Consider the following 18,498-nt stretch of genomic DNA (forward strand, 5'->3'; position numbering starts at 1 on the left):
CCTCCGGGCCAGGGTGCAGTGGGACCACTTCTGCTAAGCAGGATGACATCAAATGATGACATTGTACCCAGCAGCAGGCATGCTCCCACTTCACAGAGGACCAAAGTGGCCCCGGTGAAGTGTGGCAGCATGCCCACCAGGAGCATGCATGCATTTCACACTTGCTTTGAGCTCGCACGAGGATATATTCTTGGGAAGTGCCAGGCTCGTCACCCTCCACCAGGAGGGTAAGAGGACCAGGCAACCCTACTAGACTATGACGCACCATCCCTCATGTGTATAAGGACTGGCAAGAGTGTGGAAAGTGGGAGATAGCATGGTATAGTGGTTAGAATGTTCGCTCCGGAAGACCCAGGTTCAAATCCTCACTATGCCATGGAAACTCACTTAGTAACACTGAGCTAGTCAATCTCGCTCAGCCTTCCCCAACAAGGCTTGTGAGCCTTCCTCACAAGTTGTTATGAGAATAAAATGGAAAAGAATTGGATACTATTGTAACCTGCTTTGGATCCCCATTGGGGAAAAAGGGGAGTCTGTCTAGATAGAGCGACAGGTGGTTGGGTGGCAAGAAGGAGAGATGTGCTGATTCACTCCTACGCAGATATAGTAGTACAAATTATCCCCACCCCGTATCACCTGTTACTGTGTGTGCTTGTTGGGGAAGGGGGGTTGCATGCTTACTTCTCTATCAAAGCGTACAGTGACTGCAATAGGAAATGACTCTCTAGATACCGCTCAAGCTGGTGAACAGTGCCCTCTTAATTTTTTTTTTAATGATATGCACACACTTGTGTATGTTACCTGTAGTGTCGAGAAATCTCCTCTTCCACCTGAGTGACAAAGTCACATTTGGTACACGAGTGTTCTTTGCTTTCTTTGACAGTCAACAGCCCGTCCACCCCTTGCAGGGCATTGGCTTCTTGCTTCACATCAGATGCCTGGGCTTCATGTGTGGTTTCATAGTGAAGCAGTAGAACGTCTACATCAGGAGTGGAGAAAGAGCACTGGTGACACTGGTGCTTGACTCTGGAGCCGCCTGGCTTCCCAGGGGACAAGTGCAAGAGCAATAGAGCACAATGGGAACAATTACTTTTCCTGCAAGCAAAAGGATAAGTAATTTCTCCAAGGTGCTTTTCTGGGCTACAAAGGCCTCGGGGACAAAACTGACAGTGTTTAATGGTACACTTGTGAATGCTGTGCAGCTGCTGATAATGACGAAGAAGAGGCCCTACCACTATTACATCTGGGCCGTGGCTCTTAGAGTACCTAAAATCGCAAAACTGACAATTGTAGCTCGTCACCACGTTGTCCTCCACTCCTGAGCTGGAAAAGTCTTTTCTTTTTGCCATGCTAGAGCCCTTCTCAGTCTTGGCTGCTAACTCTCCGTCTGCATTTTTGGCTAAGTCATTCTGATTAATGACCGACCCCCTTGAGAGCTTGTCATTCCGATCTGGGTGAAGGCCCCCTGACTGGCTCCCCCCGTGGTGTTTGCTGTAATGTTCTAACAGTTTGAGGGAGCTGGATGATTCACAACTAAAGCTGCAGAATTTGCACCAGTAGTAACTGGAGGCATCCGTACCGTTTTGTCTTGAGGATTCGAGAGGCTTGATGGGCACCGAATAACCAACCGGCGTGTCATCTCCAGCTCTTACGGTGATCTTGTCCTGCCACTTTCCCAGGTCTCCAGCCTCGCACGATCGAACGGTAGGACTAGACTTGCTGGAGTTCTTCTCTGAGGCTTTGCTGGATTCAGATGTAGGAAGGGTGGATTTTATTTTATTTGGGTGGGTCTGCAAGAAGTGCTGCTCCAGCTCTGTCGATGAATTGCCCATGTAGGTGAAATTGCAGAACTTGCAGCGGAAATACTTGGTGTTGCCCTGGCAATCGGGAGTTTTGCGTCCAATGCCAATAAAGGTCCCACCTAAAGTCACCTGCAACAGATTAATAGGAGAACATCAGCTACAGCCTGTGCTTCTTTTCCTACATTTATGGTGAATATATAAGGGGGAGAAATCAAATGTATAATGTCTAATATGTTAAACTCTTGCTTATTGTAGAATAAATCGCTATGAAAGGGAACAACAGAGTCAAACAAGACCAGGGCTGCCATTAAGTACATCAATTACTAAGGATCAGATGAACTGATAGGTTTGCAGCCGCCGTATAGGAGGCTACTTTTTGGCAATTTTGAGTGGGCTTCAAAGAGGGATGTAAAGTTCACCCCACTTACGTACCAATGGAGGCAATCATACCTGCCTCCACTGCTGGCCACTGTTTCTTCTCTTCTCTATAAACAGCTACTTTAGAACAGCAGAAGTGAAGGAAGGAATGAGAGCCTGGCAGGTCAGGAAGCCAAGAATGTCAAATCAGGAGCCTCCAGAAGCACCGAGAACGAACCCAAGCAAAAGATGTTGATAAGCAGAGTAGCTGCAGGAACAGAGCGGACTGGATTCACACAGAAGCACAAAGGGAAAGGTCCACAAGGGACATATTGGGGGGAATGAAAAGAGGCCCTGCTGGAACTCAGGAAGAACCAGCCCCAAGGAGGATGTGTAAGCTGACTTACGGTTCCTCCGGTTGGAGTAGGCGGATCCCACACCACTAGCAGGTGCTTCCCACTGCCAGTAAGCGGCTGGCAGGGAAAAAAATGGCACGAAATAGAGGAGGACATCAGAAGCATCTCAAAGCACTGGTGTCACTTTGTGTGCTAAGAAGTGACATCACTGCATCGCTCTATAGAGTTTTGCACAAACATCGGCATGCCCCCCGGTGACGCACTGACATCATTTTTGGGTGCACGGGAATGACATCAGTGTGTCACCACCAGTGATGTTATGGTTTATCCTCCCTCTCGCGACTTAGTAAGTTCCCCCCCCATCCCCCATGGGCTGCCAGAAGGGATCTGGCAACTTTATGTGCAAGATGGAACAGGCAAGCCCAGGAACTTTAGGATCTCCTAGACAGGAAGGAGTGAAACAATAAACTCCAGTGCTGCAGTTCATAAATTAAGAATGGTGCATAAAATTACCTTTTTTTCTGAGTAGAGAAACAAACAAACAAAACCATTTAGTAACTTGTTACAAGTCAAACAGATCTATGAATGGGGGGGTGGGCGGGGAAGAGAACAGACATTAGCTTTCAGTTTCATTTACACCAATAGAAGAAATGAGGTCGGCACCAGAGTGTGCTTTGTTAGCTGTGTTTAATCTCTTGTTGGACTAGATTATCCAGAATGGCAATTCTCCAAAAGACAAATTCTCTGACACATTATGAAAATATCTTTTGCTCATTAGTTCCTGAACCAAGAGATAACGTCTGCATTTCACCCCAAAAGGAGGCACAATTTCAAGAGAACCAAGCCAGCTCCAGCCCACCGCAAGTTAAACTGAAGAAGTCAAAACTAATTTTAGCCCACAGAAAATGCCACACAATGTGTATTGAGGCCCTAGGATGTCTTAGTACAGAGGTCTGTTAAGAAAGAGCCTTAATTTAGCAAAAAATAGAAAAACCAAAATAGCAAAAAACATAGAATCTCCTTAGCTATGCCTACAAAACATTACATCACTAGGAATGTGTTGCTTAACTGCCATTTCGCAGAAGGCAAGCAAGCACAGCATCAAAGAGGCTTATATTAATCAAGCCCAACGCTTTCGTGGCAAACTGTTCAGGCCGTCCCTTGTGTGGGCCACACCTGTCTTGTGACATTAAGAAGGGGATTTGTTGCTCCTGGACATCTGGGCTGCAACTTTGCCATGTCTATTTATGAGGAAAATCCTAGTCGCATCAGCAAAACCCAGTCACTGCAGGATTATAGTCTGGTATGAAAGCCAAGGGAAGGAAGGTAAGGGGACTGGGAAGTGAGCAGAAGAATCCGCCCTCCTGATTACAATGTCATCATTGCTTTCCTTTTTCCTTTTTTTCTTCCAACGTACGTGATATCCATTTTTAAAAGACATTAATCCTTCAGAAACACTCCGTACGACACACTGCAATCCACCCACCAGCTTCCTCGGATTTCTTCTTAATAAGCAGACTCATAACTAAAGCTAGAATTCAGCAATATACTTCTTTGGATTTTTTTAAAGAAACTCTTTTACTGAAAGGCTATAAATTTTCAATGCCACATACTCTGTAATGGAAGTGCAGATTTTCATTCCCCACAACTGCAAAGTCAATTACTACTTTTTTTTCCTGAGTAACTCCCTAATAATGCATTAGACGAGTATAGATCTACTTCTTTCCCCTCACCCTCGCTTTGGCAGCTGTGCCACAAAAGGAGCCATGCGATCGCTGCTCATTTAGGAATGACACCATACGGAAAGATTCAGATGCACAAAGAACACACAATGTAAACATTTTTTTAAATGCATATAATATAAATGCCTTTTCAGCCATTCAGCTGGAGAAACGATGTCACTTCTGCTTTGTGTGCTGCCGAGCTGAATGGGGGCCTGGGTGGTGAGCCAATAAATTGCTAAATGACATTACAAAAAGAGTTGATTTTGGCCCTCTTTATTAAATAAACATTGTTTCAAATAAACTGGTTAAGACTTTCCCCCCGCCCTTTCCCTCTGTGAAATATGTAAAGACATCCTAAATAATTATCAATGGAACAACCAGCAGGGATAGAATAAATCAGGTCTCAGGGGTCTGAGCTCCAAAAAATGTGGGGCACATGCTTAGGGATTTAATTAGTTTTTCAGTTTTGTACAGGGCCTGTTGTCTAAAATACGGTGCTGGCACTTAAGCACTCATTCCCCCCCCCAGCAATTATGTAATTGCTTGATCCAACACTGTGCCCCAAGACTCCAACCAGCAACCTCATGAGAGTCTCTATTAGAGACATTGGTCAGAGCAACACTACCAAAAATCCCTGTGCTACTAAGAATCAGGCAATTCCAGAGAATCATTCACAAACCACTGCTTGCTGTAAAGTTGCACTCCCTCAAGGCAGTGTGGTGTAGTGGTCAGAGTGTCGGACTATGATTTGGGAGACCTTGAATCCTCAGTAGGCCACAGAAGCTTGCTGGGTGAGCTTGGGCCCATCTCACACTCTATAATTTCGTTTTTATTTATTTACTTTATTTATACCCTGCCTGTCTCACCAATGGGAACCGAAAGGGGCTTACATTGTTCTCCTCTGCTCCATTATATTGTGTGACTGGCCCAAGGTTACCCAGCGAGAAAGCATTCCAACCGAGGCCTCCCAGATCCTGGTCCGACACTCTAATTACTATGCCACACCGGCTCTAATCTACCTCACAGAGTTTTTGTAAGGATAAAATGGAGGAAAGGGGGAAGATGTAAACTACTTCGAGACGCCAATGAAGAGAAATACGGGATATAAATGAAGCAAGTAAACACAAGACATACATTTATTTTTTGGGACTGCCGCTCAGTAGTTTAGCCTCCTTCCAGCTGACCTGACTAGGCCAGATATTTGGAAGGATGAACCAGTATTAACATTGTTTCTAACTGGAACACAATGGGATGGCTCCATATCTACCACTCCATTGAAAAATGTTTATTCGTTTATACATATTTCGATTAAAATATTCATACCCCACTTTTCCTTTTGGATTAAGTTTGTAGTCTTCCTCTAGTTTTAGGAGCCTTCCTCCAATTTAAGTGGCTTTTCCATTGGAGGAAGAATCACTTATAAGATGGCTGGATCCATCCCCCTGGCTTTTAAAATGAGAACTACAGGCTTAGTAGATTTCCAGGATTTTTAAATTGTTTGTGGTTTTCTTCTCTACAGTTGTCTTGAAATTGTGTTATCACTTTCAGACACACAAGTCCCAAAACTATAAATATTAGTGAGTGTTGTGGATACTCTGCAGAGGTTGGCTCATAATACCTGCCACACATTGTTTTCAAAGTGTTTCTTATGAACAATTAAGAAACTGCCAATTGAAGCCATTTTCATTTAATCTTTTCCCAAATTTTAAGCCACTAAATACATTCATTATTTTTCTCTGTGAAATCACTACAAACTTGACAAATTCCCTCAGCCATTTTTAACCAGTGGAGGGTAATTTTAGGTATCTATTTAAAACTAGGCTGTGGAAGGGAGCCAACATGCATCATAAGCAAGGAGAAACTGTACAGTAAGTACAGCCACTCACGATGGTGCCCTCCTAAGACATGAATTACCACAAAAACATTTCTTCTTTCTTCATCATTACCTTGACAACAGCATATCATATAACTGGGGAGTAAAATATGGGGTGGAGTTTGAGCTACTCACTATTTTTCATAAACATCTCTAGAAGTTTTGGAAAATGCCCTCTTTTGAGAGTTCTTCCCCTTTCACTGTGAAAATGGTTGCCTTAGTTTGTTTTCTCTCTCATCAGTTGCCCTCACCCGCCTTTAGCGTCCTCATCATGCTGATAAATGTTACTACCGATGTAGCATTATTTATTTATTTATTTAGATTTGTAGACTGCTCTCCTTGCAAATAGGCTTAGAGTAGATATCATATCATATCATATCATATCATATCATATCATATCATATCATATCATATCATATATCATATCATATTGTGATGCCTTCCACTTCTGTAGGATCCCTATTTATGGGCCTGTTGGGACCAAAAAAAGTAGAGACATTTCAAACAATGAGGTAGGTTCAGCCATCTGACTACTTCAGGAAGGAGGATGCAACAGCATTCAGAACATAATGGCGCCAAATTTTTTCACAGTCTTGTTCAGATCTCTCCTCCTCCCCAAACCCCCGATAATAAATTTCCACCACCAGCAACTCCAGGCAATATCTGACGCAGCACTAATATTTTGGAAAATGGATTTAATTCAACCAAATCGCAATGCATCTAATTCTCTCACTCAACAGCAATACTGTTCTATGTTACTTATAAACATGGTGCCAGATCCTGCAAATCCATTCCACCCACTGTGATTCGTTCTTTTAGTGTAAGGAGCCTTCCCCGAACATAAGACGAGGGAAAGGCTTCTTGAGCCAAAGAGAAGCGTCGCTACTAAGGGAACAAATTCATGGGATCCAACACAGACAAGAAATGATTATTTATACTATATTGTGTTCTTGGAACAAAAGACATCATCAATAGAATTGGCTTGAAAATGGAAAATTTTGGAAAATAATATTTAGATTCATCCATGGATCGGTGCTCCAGGGGTGGGGGTTTGTGTGTAAAAGAAGGGTGCTTATCTAAAAACTGACGTGGATGCTTACGGTAGTCTGACCTGCTAGAAATTAGGACAAATCACTCACCTTCATATGATCCAGATTGCATTCTACACAGCTTTGGTTCTCCACTTTCCACTCACTTATTGGCTGAATACACCCAAAGATACACAATGATGATCCAATTCCTACTTTGCCTTACTCCTCTTATCTCTTACCTCATTAGAAGCATGTCTTCAAATTATCAGAACACACTGAAAATGGCATAAGGCATAGCTAGAGTTCATACAAGAAGCCACTTCACGCCATAGATTGCATGCGAAGCAGAAACCTGTTGCATGCCAGGTCAAGAGCAAGAAGCCGATGAGCCTAGCTATGGCACAGAGAGTCATGCCTATACACGGCTGTCTGTTTTTCCAGTGCTGCTCAGTTCTTCTCTTTAGGCCCTGAAGGTTGAAGGCACAACCGCACCAAGGCAAAGTGAGACTAACATGCACAATTGCATTCTTTGGACTTGAAATGTGACATTCTTCCCTAAGATTTTGGCAGCCTATATAACCTGACCTGTATGAACCTTGGATGCAAGAAAACTACCCTCATTTCAGTCCTTTTTTTTCATTCCTATGAACATATAGCCAAAGAAAAAGCTACAATAAATTAAGATACTACTGGTTCAAATCAAGACAGGGTTACATGCAGATAAGCACCAATATGACATCACATTCAAACATGCAGTAAAGCTTCAACGGGGAGGTCACTGGGAAGTCTCACACTTTATAGCAATTCCACATTGACGTGTCTGAAGAAGGGAGTTCTGACTCTTGAAAGCTTATACCCTGAAAATCTTGTTGGTCTCTAAGGTGCCACTAGACCCAAATCCTGCTGTTCCATATAGAAGGTGTAATATTTTGCATTACTTGTATCACATAGGCCTGCTCGTTCACTAAAAGACCTCCCGGGGGGGGGTCGATTAATAACTTGCATCAATCAAATTTATTTAAATATGTCTCAAAATTTAAAGCGGTCCATTTCCTTTATTATGGCTCGGTTTTTATTTAATGTTTTTAAGTTTAAAAAATGGAGAAACATAAGGACAGCTTGGGCAGTTCCCCAGGAGGTGAGATCTGGAAGATCTATGCTGCTTGATAGGCACGTAGAGGAACAGGAAGGCTTTGTTCTGCATATCACTGTACTATCCAAAGTTCTAGACCAAGTCTATTTAATGAATTAACAGCAGAAACAGGAACGAAGGTCTCCGCTCTGCACAGATCTCAAGGATGCATGGGTTCGGCTTCTAGCAATAGGTAGGAGGAGCTGAAGGAGTAAGAAGAAAATTCTCCCTGCAAAGTTTCTTTCTTGTGGGAAAGACTCCATGTGTAGGAGTGCTGCCAGCATACAAATGCTGGCAAGTGGACGATAGCGCGTGTGCAAATACTGCTGAATGTGCAGGGAGAGGGAATATTTGGAGCAATTCCTAAGACGATATTGAAAGCCTGGCTTCCGGGAGAAAAACAGGTTGTGAATCACACCAAATTGGACAACATGATGGAGTTTTCCCATTTTAAAACATTCTTTCCATCAGCTAAGAACTAATCCCACAAAATGAAGTTGCAAAATCAGACAGCATGAAACCTTCCAATTACTTAGGTCATGTAATTAAAGGTCAACCTTTAATCAGGAAGGGAAAGGCTCGAGATCCCTTACCAATCCTCTAAGTTACCTAGTCTCCCACTTGTCTATTACTTTTAATCTTCTAATCCTAATTTTTTTCCCTAATGCTCTTGTTTATCCATTTGCTTTGTGCAATATAGCATTCAGAAAGCATTAAGTACTCCACACTTAACCAAGTTCTTCATATCATGCAGGTTAGAACAGATGCCAGGATTTACAGCAAGTTATTGGAGCACCACCCTGTTGTACTGCCCTCAATTTTGATAACAGAATATTTGCATTATCATGTCTGTGTACGCACGCACACATCATGGGAGTGTCTTCATAGCATTTTCTGTCTTCCAGGAACCCCACAAACAAAGATGGGAACAAGCCACCTCTTTGCATCCTCTTGAATGAGGAGGAGAAACACCCAGATGCACTCAGGCTATCCACCTCTGAGGTGCTCCATTTCAATGAACTCTTACACTCCAAAGACACAAAGGAAGTCATCTTGCTACTGGTCCCCACAAGTCTACATAGCCGATCAAGACCAGTACAGACTAAGCAGTTTTCACAGCTGTCTCCCGTGATCTTTGCAGGTGTGCCTCACAGAAATTTAAACACTCTTCCCCCACCCCCCACTCACAATACTTCTAATGCTTCCAATTCCATGCTACCACAACAACCCAGAAAACAAATTCTGAACCAGTATGGTGAGCGAGCGCATAAGTCAGGAAAACAGCCAATAACCGAGCTCTCATAATCTTGTCATTGTGAGGGTCATACTAAATACAGAATTCACACTTTTTCTGTTAAAGTTTATTTGTAGAGGGGTCACTGTAACGAACAGTAGAGACTATGACTCAAGGTAACAGCAATGATAAATTAACAACCACTGAATATGGGAAATTATTAGTGGAGGGCTGTGGCTCAGTGGAAGAGCATCTGCTTTGCATAAATTCTCGGCCTTAATCCATGGCATCTCCTGTTAAAATAATCAGGTAGAAGGTGAACTGGAAGATCATTTACTGGGATCCTGGAAAGCTGCTGCCAGCCACTGTAGACAATACGGACCTTTAGTGATTCCGCACACGTTGGATAATGCACTTCCAATCCTCTTTACAGATCATTTGGAATGGATTTTTTTGTGCGCAGAACAAAAAATCCACCTCGAATGATTGATAAAGTGCATTGAAAGTGCATTATCCAACGTGTGCGGAATCAACCCTTGACAGACCAGAAGTCTGACTCAGTGTAAGGCAGCTTCATGTATGTTCATATTGTACATCTTCCATTAAAGGAGACATCTGTACAGACAAATCTGCTGCTAATGAAAGAGGAAACTGTAACATTCATAAAGCTGAGTCTTGCCATGTTCTCTGTTGCTCCTATTAGATTCATGCATATCATACTCTGACCTAAACATCTTTTCAGCGTTAGTCTGTTAAACTTGGAAACGGAGACCCTCCAAACATTTTCAATGTGCACAAGTTATTGCATCTGTACCAAGCACCACACACCCTCAAGGTCCACCATGATGAAAAACCTCTGTGTGGTGGAGCCAAAATAAGAATGTTCCATTTAAAACAATGTTAAGTATTTTTAGTCAACGTTAATCTTTGAAACGAAGAAGGGTGGGGGGAAGAGGATCGATCTTGGCTGTTCCTTGGAAGTTGGATCCGTAAAATCAGTACCCTGAAGCTGCCAAACTCTGTACGTTTCCAAACGAGACTTTTAAGAAAGGGTAGAGGACACAATCTACAAAATGGTTTCTATAGGCTCTGGGGCCAATAACAAAATGTTGGGAAGCTCTAAAACAAGCATCCTCCTGTGATGGAGGGAGAGATTTCTGAATGGGCTTCCCTGAAGATCCAAAATGCCTCACACTCCAAAGAGATGAAGAAAAGTCAGGAGGGATGAGATGCTGTGAAGAAGCAAGCAAGTGCATGCCAGGAAACATATTCGCAGGTGCTATAAAATCCACCTGCACCATGCTGGAGAGTCACAGCTATAGGACCTCTCAGGATTGTACTGCTGGGCCATTTTCCACAAGCAGAATGATACAGGAGCATAAGCCAGATGATTCTGAGGAGTGCTCAACACCACAGAGTTCTCAGAGACCACTACTTAGTCCCATTCAAGCTGAAAATGAACTAAAAACACTCAAAATATTGTCTAGCAGTCACACATGGTAGATATCATTGTGGGTAAAAGTTTATGCCATTTATGAAAAAAAACTTCTGAAGAAATTCAGAGTCCCCCAGAACTCACGCTATAAGCTACTGCTTGATGTAGCAAACACCCAAGTGAGTAGCAAACACCCAAGAAGATAGAATTAAAATTCAACAAGACCTGAATACTCTGAAGAAGTGGGCAGCTGCGAAAAGGATGCAATTCAACAAAGACAAGTGCACCGTATTACATGTGGGCCACAAATATGGGAAGCACAAATAGTGGATGGGGGATACACTTCTGGGCAGTAGTATATGTGAAAGGGATATTGGGATAAGGGTGGACTGTAAACTAAATATGAGCAGTCAGTGTGATGCGGTGGCAAAAAAGGCTAATTCAATCTTGGGTTATATCAAAGGGGCCATAGCGTTGAAATTGCAGGAGGTCATAGCCCCTCTCTATACTGCCTTGGTCAGGCCGCACCTGGAGTCTTGTGTGCAGTTCTGGAGGCCTCACTTCAAAAATGATGTGCTTCCTTTGCCGATGCAGAAGGGGTCAGGGGATTCTCTGGCCCTTTGCACAGTGGGCCTAGTGAGTGCCCGGCGGACAGGGCTGCAGGCTTAAGCCTACCACCCCATCACTTCCCTTCGCCCGCTGCAGAAGGGGCTGGGGGATTCCCTGGCCATTCCAGCAGTGGACCAAGTGAGTGGGGGTAGGTCTTATCAGTCTGTCTGCTGGAAAAGAACCATTGTCATGGATACTTAACCTTGAAGATCCTGAACTTTCTAAAACATTTTCATTCTTAGTTGCTTTGCTTTGCTTGTTGCTTTACACATGGGGGATGGAAAGTGGGAACTTAGAACGCTGGCAGTTAAGGGGGTGCAGACTGGGCTGTAGTATAGGCTTGGGTTTTCACTCCTGGCAATGTAGCTGTACTAGATTGCTGAACTTGTGGATGATCAATAAAGCTTTAAGTCATGCAGTTCTGGCCTCATGCATTGAAGTTATTGACATCTACCTTTCAGAACCTGACAGCACCGGACTTCACTGCCTGTTTCAGAACCCTACTTGGCAACAAAGTTCATTGGGTGACATTGAGTCCATCACTATCTTTCAACGTATGTTGTGTGGATAAAACATAGCAGGACACATACACCATTCTCATCTCCTTGCAGTAAAGGTGGAATAAAAATCTAAGACATAAAATAAAATTTTAAGAGATGTTCAAGATTGCATTCTTTATTCCTGCTCTTCAGAAACTAGGAATTACTGACTGAAAAACCCATTTTTAATAAAATCATAAAGGTGGATCCATTCCAACTTTTCTACTAGTGGGAAAGGAAGGTGGGACTCCCTTTGATCAGAAAAAAAACATGGGACTTGCATGTACAAAAACCCTGTAAAATGGGGGAAGTAGTAAAGATAGGTTAGATAGACTGAAATAACTGGCTGCATCCAACCCATTGTACATTTACATTTCCCCACTTTCATAACTCTTGGAAGAAGAATGGGGGAGGAGCTATAGGAACAAGCTGGATTATCAGAGGAACATGCAAGTGCTATAGGGAATATCAGTGATCCTTTTACAGATTGTTTACGAAATCTGCTATTTACCGAAAAGAAAGAAAATATTAATCAGTTATTTATCTTCTTGCATGTTTAGCATCAACATCTGGTGTATGCACAAGTGAAGTCTAACATTTGGCACAACTGAATTTTTAATGCTCTTTTCCCCAAAGTCAGCAGGGAAAGACAGCGTTCTTTACAAAGAAGAACAGGAGATTTCTGGAACCAATTGTTTCTTTTCAAAGAATCATTCCATATAGGAGCGTCTGGTCTATTTTAGAATATAGTTCTGCTTGGAGAAAGGACTGATCTTAACTAGATTATCTGTGTGCTGTTTCCTACCACTTTTTGTCTTCCTTGTGGTATTTGGTTGCCAAGGCTGATTAAACGAATACAGTCTTCATTGATCTGTTTTATTTCCAGTTCTATTTGTTCAGTCTGAGATACTGCACACATCTGGTTTATTTCGGAAAATACTGCCTAAGAAAAGTATCCAGCCCAATCTAATCAAGCATCAACTTTCCTATAAATAACCAAGAATCATTGTTTGGAAGACGTAAGAAATTTTTGAAAAACTCAAATTCCTGTACATTGGCCATTACCATCGGAAAGGAGATCTACTTGACAGCCTGGATCGGTTACTCAAAGGATTCTTTGAAAAAATCCGGGGATTTTTTTTTCCATTGTGCACATTTCTCCAGTGATGTTCACACTATTAAGAACACTCAACAGTTAATGTTCCTGTGCTTTTTCATCAGGACTCCACCACCATCTGTACTGCTAAGTTCACCAAATCGTTAAATAGCAATGTTTGCAGGAACTATCATTCTAATTAAAAAATAGATCTTCTTATTTTACAGACCACATCAATTATACTCAAAACTTTTAAAAAGTGTTTTTCCTTATCATTGAGATCACATTACTTGCAGATACCAGCAGTTTTTGTACCACAAACTGATTTCCAGACAGTAAGTCACAAGAAATCCTGAAGGGGTTCTGTTCTTAAGAATGGGTTCACAATGCATCAGTGCCCTGTTCTCAAACTGAAATATTCCAGATGTGTGAGATTCAGCACTCTGAGTAAACAAATAAAACCAGTCATTGCCTATATAACTGCAATAGCCAATGGATCTCTACAACTGTGGCAAAACTCTGAAATCTGTATCTGGCCAATACTCAAATACTCCTAGCAGACTTTTCATCAGAAATATTAAGGAATTAAGAAAGACTGTTGCTATAACTTTAATCACCAAACAAAATTACGCTCTCTATTAAATTGATCGTTTTCAACACAGACCAGATAACCTGTGCACAGACTCCGGAAGAAGGTACTCTTTTTCAAAACAAACTGCAAGTGCTGATGATACTGAAAGCAAAATTGACAACTCTGCCAGATGATTGGCTTGGTATGGGCACGAGTCAAAATGGTACTAATTAAGTTTTGTCTCTGTCGTGACGATCTACTAAATATGAGATATTTATTCATCCCTTTTGCTTTTCAGCTTTACCCTTTTCCATAGACTTCTGCCATTCTTCCTCTGCTACATTAAAGCTTCCTCTTAATAAGAATGCAGGTGAATTTCAGAAGTTCAATTCAAACTTTCATGGTTCATAGGGGTTCTTGGAATGCTCTCATTAAGACACTCATCTGTCTAGAAGAGTGATATGTAAGCACAGTTGTTGCTGCTGTTGTTATTTTTATTATTATCATCATCATCATCTATATGCTGCCATGCATATAGCTAAACTTTTGACAGTACAATTGATGTCAATGTTGATGTTTATTTTTCAGGGTTTGGGGGCGGGGTTTAAAAAGTAACACCACAGCTCTGCCGGCTGACCTTTCCCTTGTGACGCTGAAGCTCAGAACGGCCTGGTAATGTTTCCTCCATGATGTAAATAGCTAGGAGATAATCCCCAGATCACGGAGAGGCGAGCTTTGAGGTTTCAGGAAGGAAAAGGAATCAGCAGTTTGGAAATGTTTGTTTTAAAGAGTGAGCTTGGGATTTTCTATCCTCCTAAATAATTTGTTCTCATCTGCAAGCTTTGCTACATTCCTGTCTCCAGAGCATTTGTGGAAAAAAAACTAACAAGCACTACTCAACATACGAGTACTTGGGACCTCCCCTATCTAGCTCATTTTTCATTATGAAAACTCCCCATTTCTTCCTCCCTTCTACTTACTGATTGTAACATATCCCCTATAAGAGGCATTAATTCTCTTATCCTCACAGCCAGCAAGTTTTCTTAGGTGCCTTTGATACGAGGAATTTGGGTCTACTTTTGCCGTTCTCCCTCTATAGCCAGTCAGAGAGTTCTATTTTTCAAGTTGGAAAAGAAATAATTTTCAATGTAGAGGAGTAAAAAAAAAAAAAAATCCCAGAATGAACTCATTGACAAAAATGGGTTGACTAGAGATCTCTGTCCGGATACAACTATCCGTATGAGCCCCACAGCCAAGTATAGAAGGGAATACCAGGTGCAGTAACTGTACTCTGTCATTCCAAATCAGAAATTCTATTCTAACTATTCACTTACTTCCCTAACCTTTAACCTAACTCCCCAGTTTGCATTCCAGCCGCAATGTGACAGATCTGACTGCCTGACACAAGACATAAAATTATCCGTGTAGTTCAAAGATTGAAGCCTTTATGTAAAATAAATGATTGATAACTGCTCTGCAAATGACATCTACAGATTGGGAGGGGGGATTTTATAGCTGTAATGGCTGCAGCTGATTTATTTCCTCTAAGTATTCTATAATGGAAAATGCTCTTGAGTCTACAGCCAGGTGCAGACCAATTAATAAGACTGCCACCTTTTTCATGGACTGTACCTCCACACCTTTATAAGCAATGCATAAGAGACACACATCAACAGCCGCATAGCCCATCATTGCACCTCGAAGCTGGGAAAAGCTTCACCTTTGGTTTCCATTACACAAATCATCAACCTTCTTGGGGAAAGTAGAGAGCCAAGGGAGAGCAAATGCTGGAAGAGTAAAGGAATCCAGCTGGGAAATCCAGCAGATCTGTACATACCCTTCAGATGCACAACTTCCTAATTCCAAGCCACCTACTTCTCTTCCATAAAGATTATACGGTTCTCTGCTCCTTGATTTTCTCCCCACAACAACCCTATGAGGTAGGTCAAGCTGAGTATGTGTGTCTGGCCCAAGGTCACCCAGCAAGCATCCATAGCAGAGTGGGGACCCAGACCCTAGTCTGACACTCTAACCACTGCACCATGATGCAGAATGGGAGTCTGGGATAAAATGCCCATTCTTCCAATAAGCACTCTGAGTAACCTTGGACCAGTCGCTATGTCAGCCTAACCTACCTCAAAGGGTTGTTATGATGACAAAGCAGGAAAGGGAGAACCTGTATGTCATCCACAGCTCCCTTTCGGAAGAGTGGGATAAAAATGTCTTAGAGAGGCACATTCTTGATGCTGAACTGAGTACACAACCTTTATCAAACAATATGATCACCGGAATCCTTAAGAACAGTCCCCTTCCTAAAATATGAAGGCCATTTCAACACATGGATCCAATACCCCTAAAATCTGTGTTGGTAGTATCAGTGAAACCAGTAGAACAGGCAAGTCACAACTAATTTTCCCCCTTTGCATTAATGTTAGGCCTTTAACTTATAGCTCATGCATTTTAAGTCTACTACTAAAAATGCAGAGTTTGAACTTGGGAAACGACCGCTTGAAAGTATATGCATAACTCCTTAGAAATTGCTTGAAAGCATGTGCTACTTGAAAGTATGTGCGTGACTTCTTAGGAGGCTGCAGCCAACCACAGCTCCTGGTTGAGTGCACACCCATTTGCAAACCTGGCTTTGCCGCTGCAGGACCATGGCTTCACAACTCGCAGACTAAAAACTAAGATAAGTTAGAAGGCCCTTAGCATCTCTGCATTTGTAGAAATCTACATGAGATATTGTCGAAGGCTTTCACGGCCGGAGAACGATGGTTGTTGGGGGTTTTCCGGGCTGTATTGCCGTGGTCTTGGCATTGTAGTTCCTAAGGAACTACTACATTGTAGTCCTAAGGAACTACAATGCCAAGACCACGGCAATACAGCCCGGAAAACCCCCAACAACCAACTACATGAGATACTTTATCTTCACAAGCTAAAAACATGAGGGTTGTTTGTTGTGAACACACAGGAAGGTACAGACATTCAAGATACAAACCTGCACATCGTAAGTCCCATTGAGCAAGGCAGGCCTTTGGGAACTGATGTCCTGAAGAACCCCTGACAGCACAGAACAATTGACTTTTTGGAAGTCTTTGGAGTGGCTGAACTGCACCATGTTGTGGAGAGCCAAAATTTTACTGTCAAGCTCAGCATCCTGCCTGGTGCGGTTGTGCAGCCCTAGGTGGTACTTGCGGAAGTGTTTGATGAGATCTGTGGGGTCATTCCCATAGTAACCGTAGCCACAGATGTTGCATTTGAAGTCCTGAAGTTCTGGAGACAGAGGCGCCGTATCTGGGTTCTCGTTGGCCAACAAATCTGCTTTTGATTTGCTTGGCCTTAACTCCCCATCAGAAGGCACTTGTGGGTTTTTTGAGGCCGCCGAGGTCGGGTTTGAGCCCGGGCGCTCAGTCTGACCACTTTGCACATGCACCGTTTCATCTGTAGCTTTTGGCGATGTGCGATGCTCTTCGCTTCTCTCCGAGAGATCTCCTGACGGGGTACAGACCACATCCTGGGCATTATCTGCATCTGATCCGAGAGGAGACTTCAAGGACTCTGAGATTCCCCCAACAGCGGGAGATGAGAAGGCCAGCGTATTTTTGTCTGTCACCTCATCAGGAGGAAAGGATGGAACATTTCCTCCCTTACTGTGGCTTTCATAATTGAAGCCAGTCTTCTCACTCGATGCTGAGCTTTTCAAGTCCTTTTTAGTGCTGGGAGATGATTCTGGGACATGTGTGCAAAACCCCTCCTTGTCATTTGGCTCTGCGGCCTCGCCCTGTTCAGTGTTTTCTTGCATCTGACCGGTAGAAAATTCTTGCTTCCTTTCAGTATCGTCACTTCCGATCCCTGGCGACTTGAGGGTCTGGGATTCACCTTCACTACCAATGTTTCTCAGAGGGGGATTCTTTTTCCGGACCATATCTGAAAACACAATCACAGACACACACCACAACAAGAGATCAATGAGTTTAAAGTAGTGACTTAAAATAAGCTATAAAGTCTAATACTGTGCTGCTCTCCCCACAAAACCCAACACAAAGAATAACAGCAACGTTTTTGCCAAACACACAAGATACTGTAAAACTCTGTCTGTAGTTCTAGGCAAATGTCCTTGAGAATAAAATCGGTAGAATTCACTGCTGAGGGAACACAGGCAAAATCAAGCTGCACAGGTAACTGAACTCATATTAAAATGAATTAAAAAGCTACGATGGTTTCATGATTTCCTTTTGTAGCCAATTTTATTAAACAGCTTTCCTAGAAGACCTACCTCTTTTCTTTTCTCCTAACAACACTATATTACATTTCTTTTAAAAATAATGAATGATGTTATTGAAAGAAATAACTTGCAAAGGATCACGGCAAGATCAAAGGCAAACAAATCCACATAATGCTGGACATCATGCTATTGTTGTGTTGTCATAATCATTCACCTCCTACCTTTTGTGCAAGGACAAGACAAACTGGAGGTGAATGGTTATGGGACTACAATGGCAGCACAACATCTAATGATGTGTGGCTCCAGCCATACTAGTCAGCCTCCAAAAGGCTACCATGCAATAGCCTGCTTCCATCCATACAGCTTTGAAGATTTAAGGTCAGCCTTGTTTTCTTAAGTAGAGTTAGTGAAAGCTACCCTTTCCTTAGAGCTCAAAAATCTAGGAATTATTCCTTTGACTGTGAAAAATAAACACGAGATGGAAGGAACTAAGATGTCATTTTGTAAAAGCAGG

At 42.5% G+C, this 18,498-nt stretch overlaps 1 protein-coding gene across 2 annotated transcripts in view; it reads right to left on the reverse strand.

Moving 5' to 3' along the window:
• The window catches only part of TRPS1 (transcriptional repressor GATA binding 1), a 219,811-nt gene that overhangs the window by 200,203 nt on the left and 1,110 nt on the right, over nucleotides 1-18,498 (reverse strand). The window contains exons 2-4 of one of the 2 annotated variants that reach the window (XM_054985369.1): nucleotides 16,758-17,686; nucleotides 1,580-1,931; nucleotides 802-979 (exon numbers count right to left, since the gene is read on the reverse strand). In XM_054985369.1, coding sequence (XP_054841344.1) covers nucleotides 802-979; nucleotides 1,580-1,931; nucleotides 16,758-17,686 — 1,459 coding nt within the window. Of the gene's footprint in view, nucleotides 1-801; nucleotides 1,932-16,757; nucleotides 17,687-18,498 lie in introns of both variants that reach the window. The other variant, XM_054985368.1, reaches the window with a different exon arrangement.

This window comes from Eublepharis macularius, chromosome 7 (genome assembly GCF_028583425.1).
Source record: "Eublepharis macularius isolate TG4126 chromosome 7, MPM_Emac_v1.0, whole genome shotgun sequence".
NCBI lineage: Eukaryota > Metazoa > Chordata > Lepidosauria > Squamata > Eublepharidae > Eublepharis > Eublepharis macularius.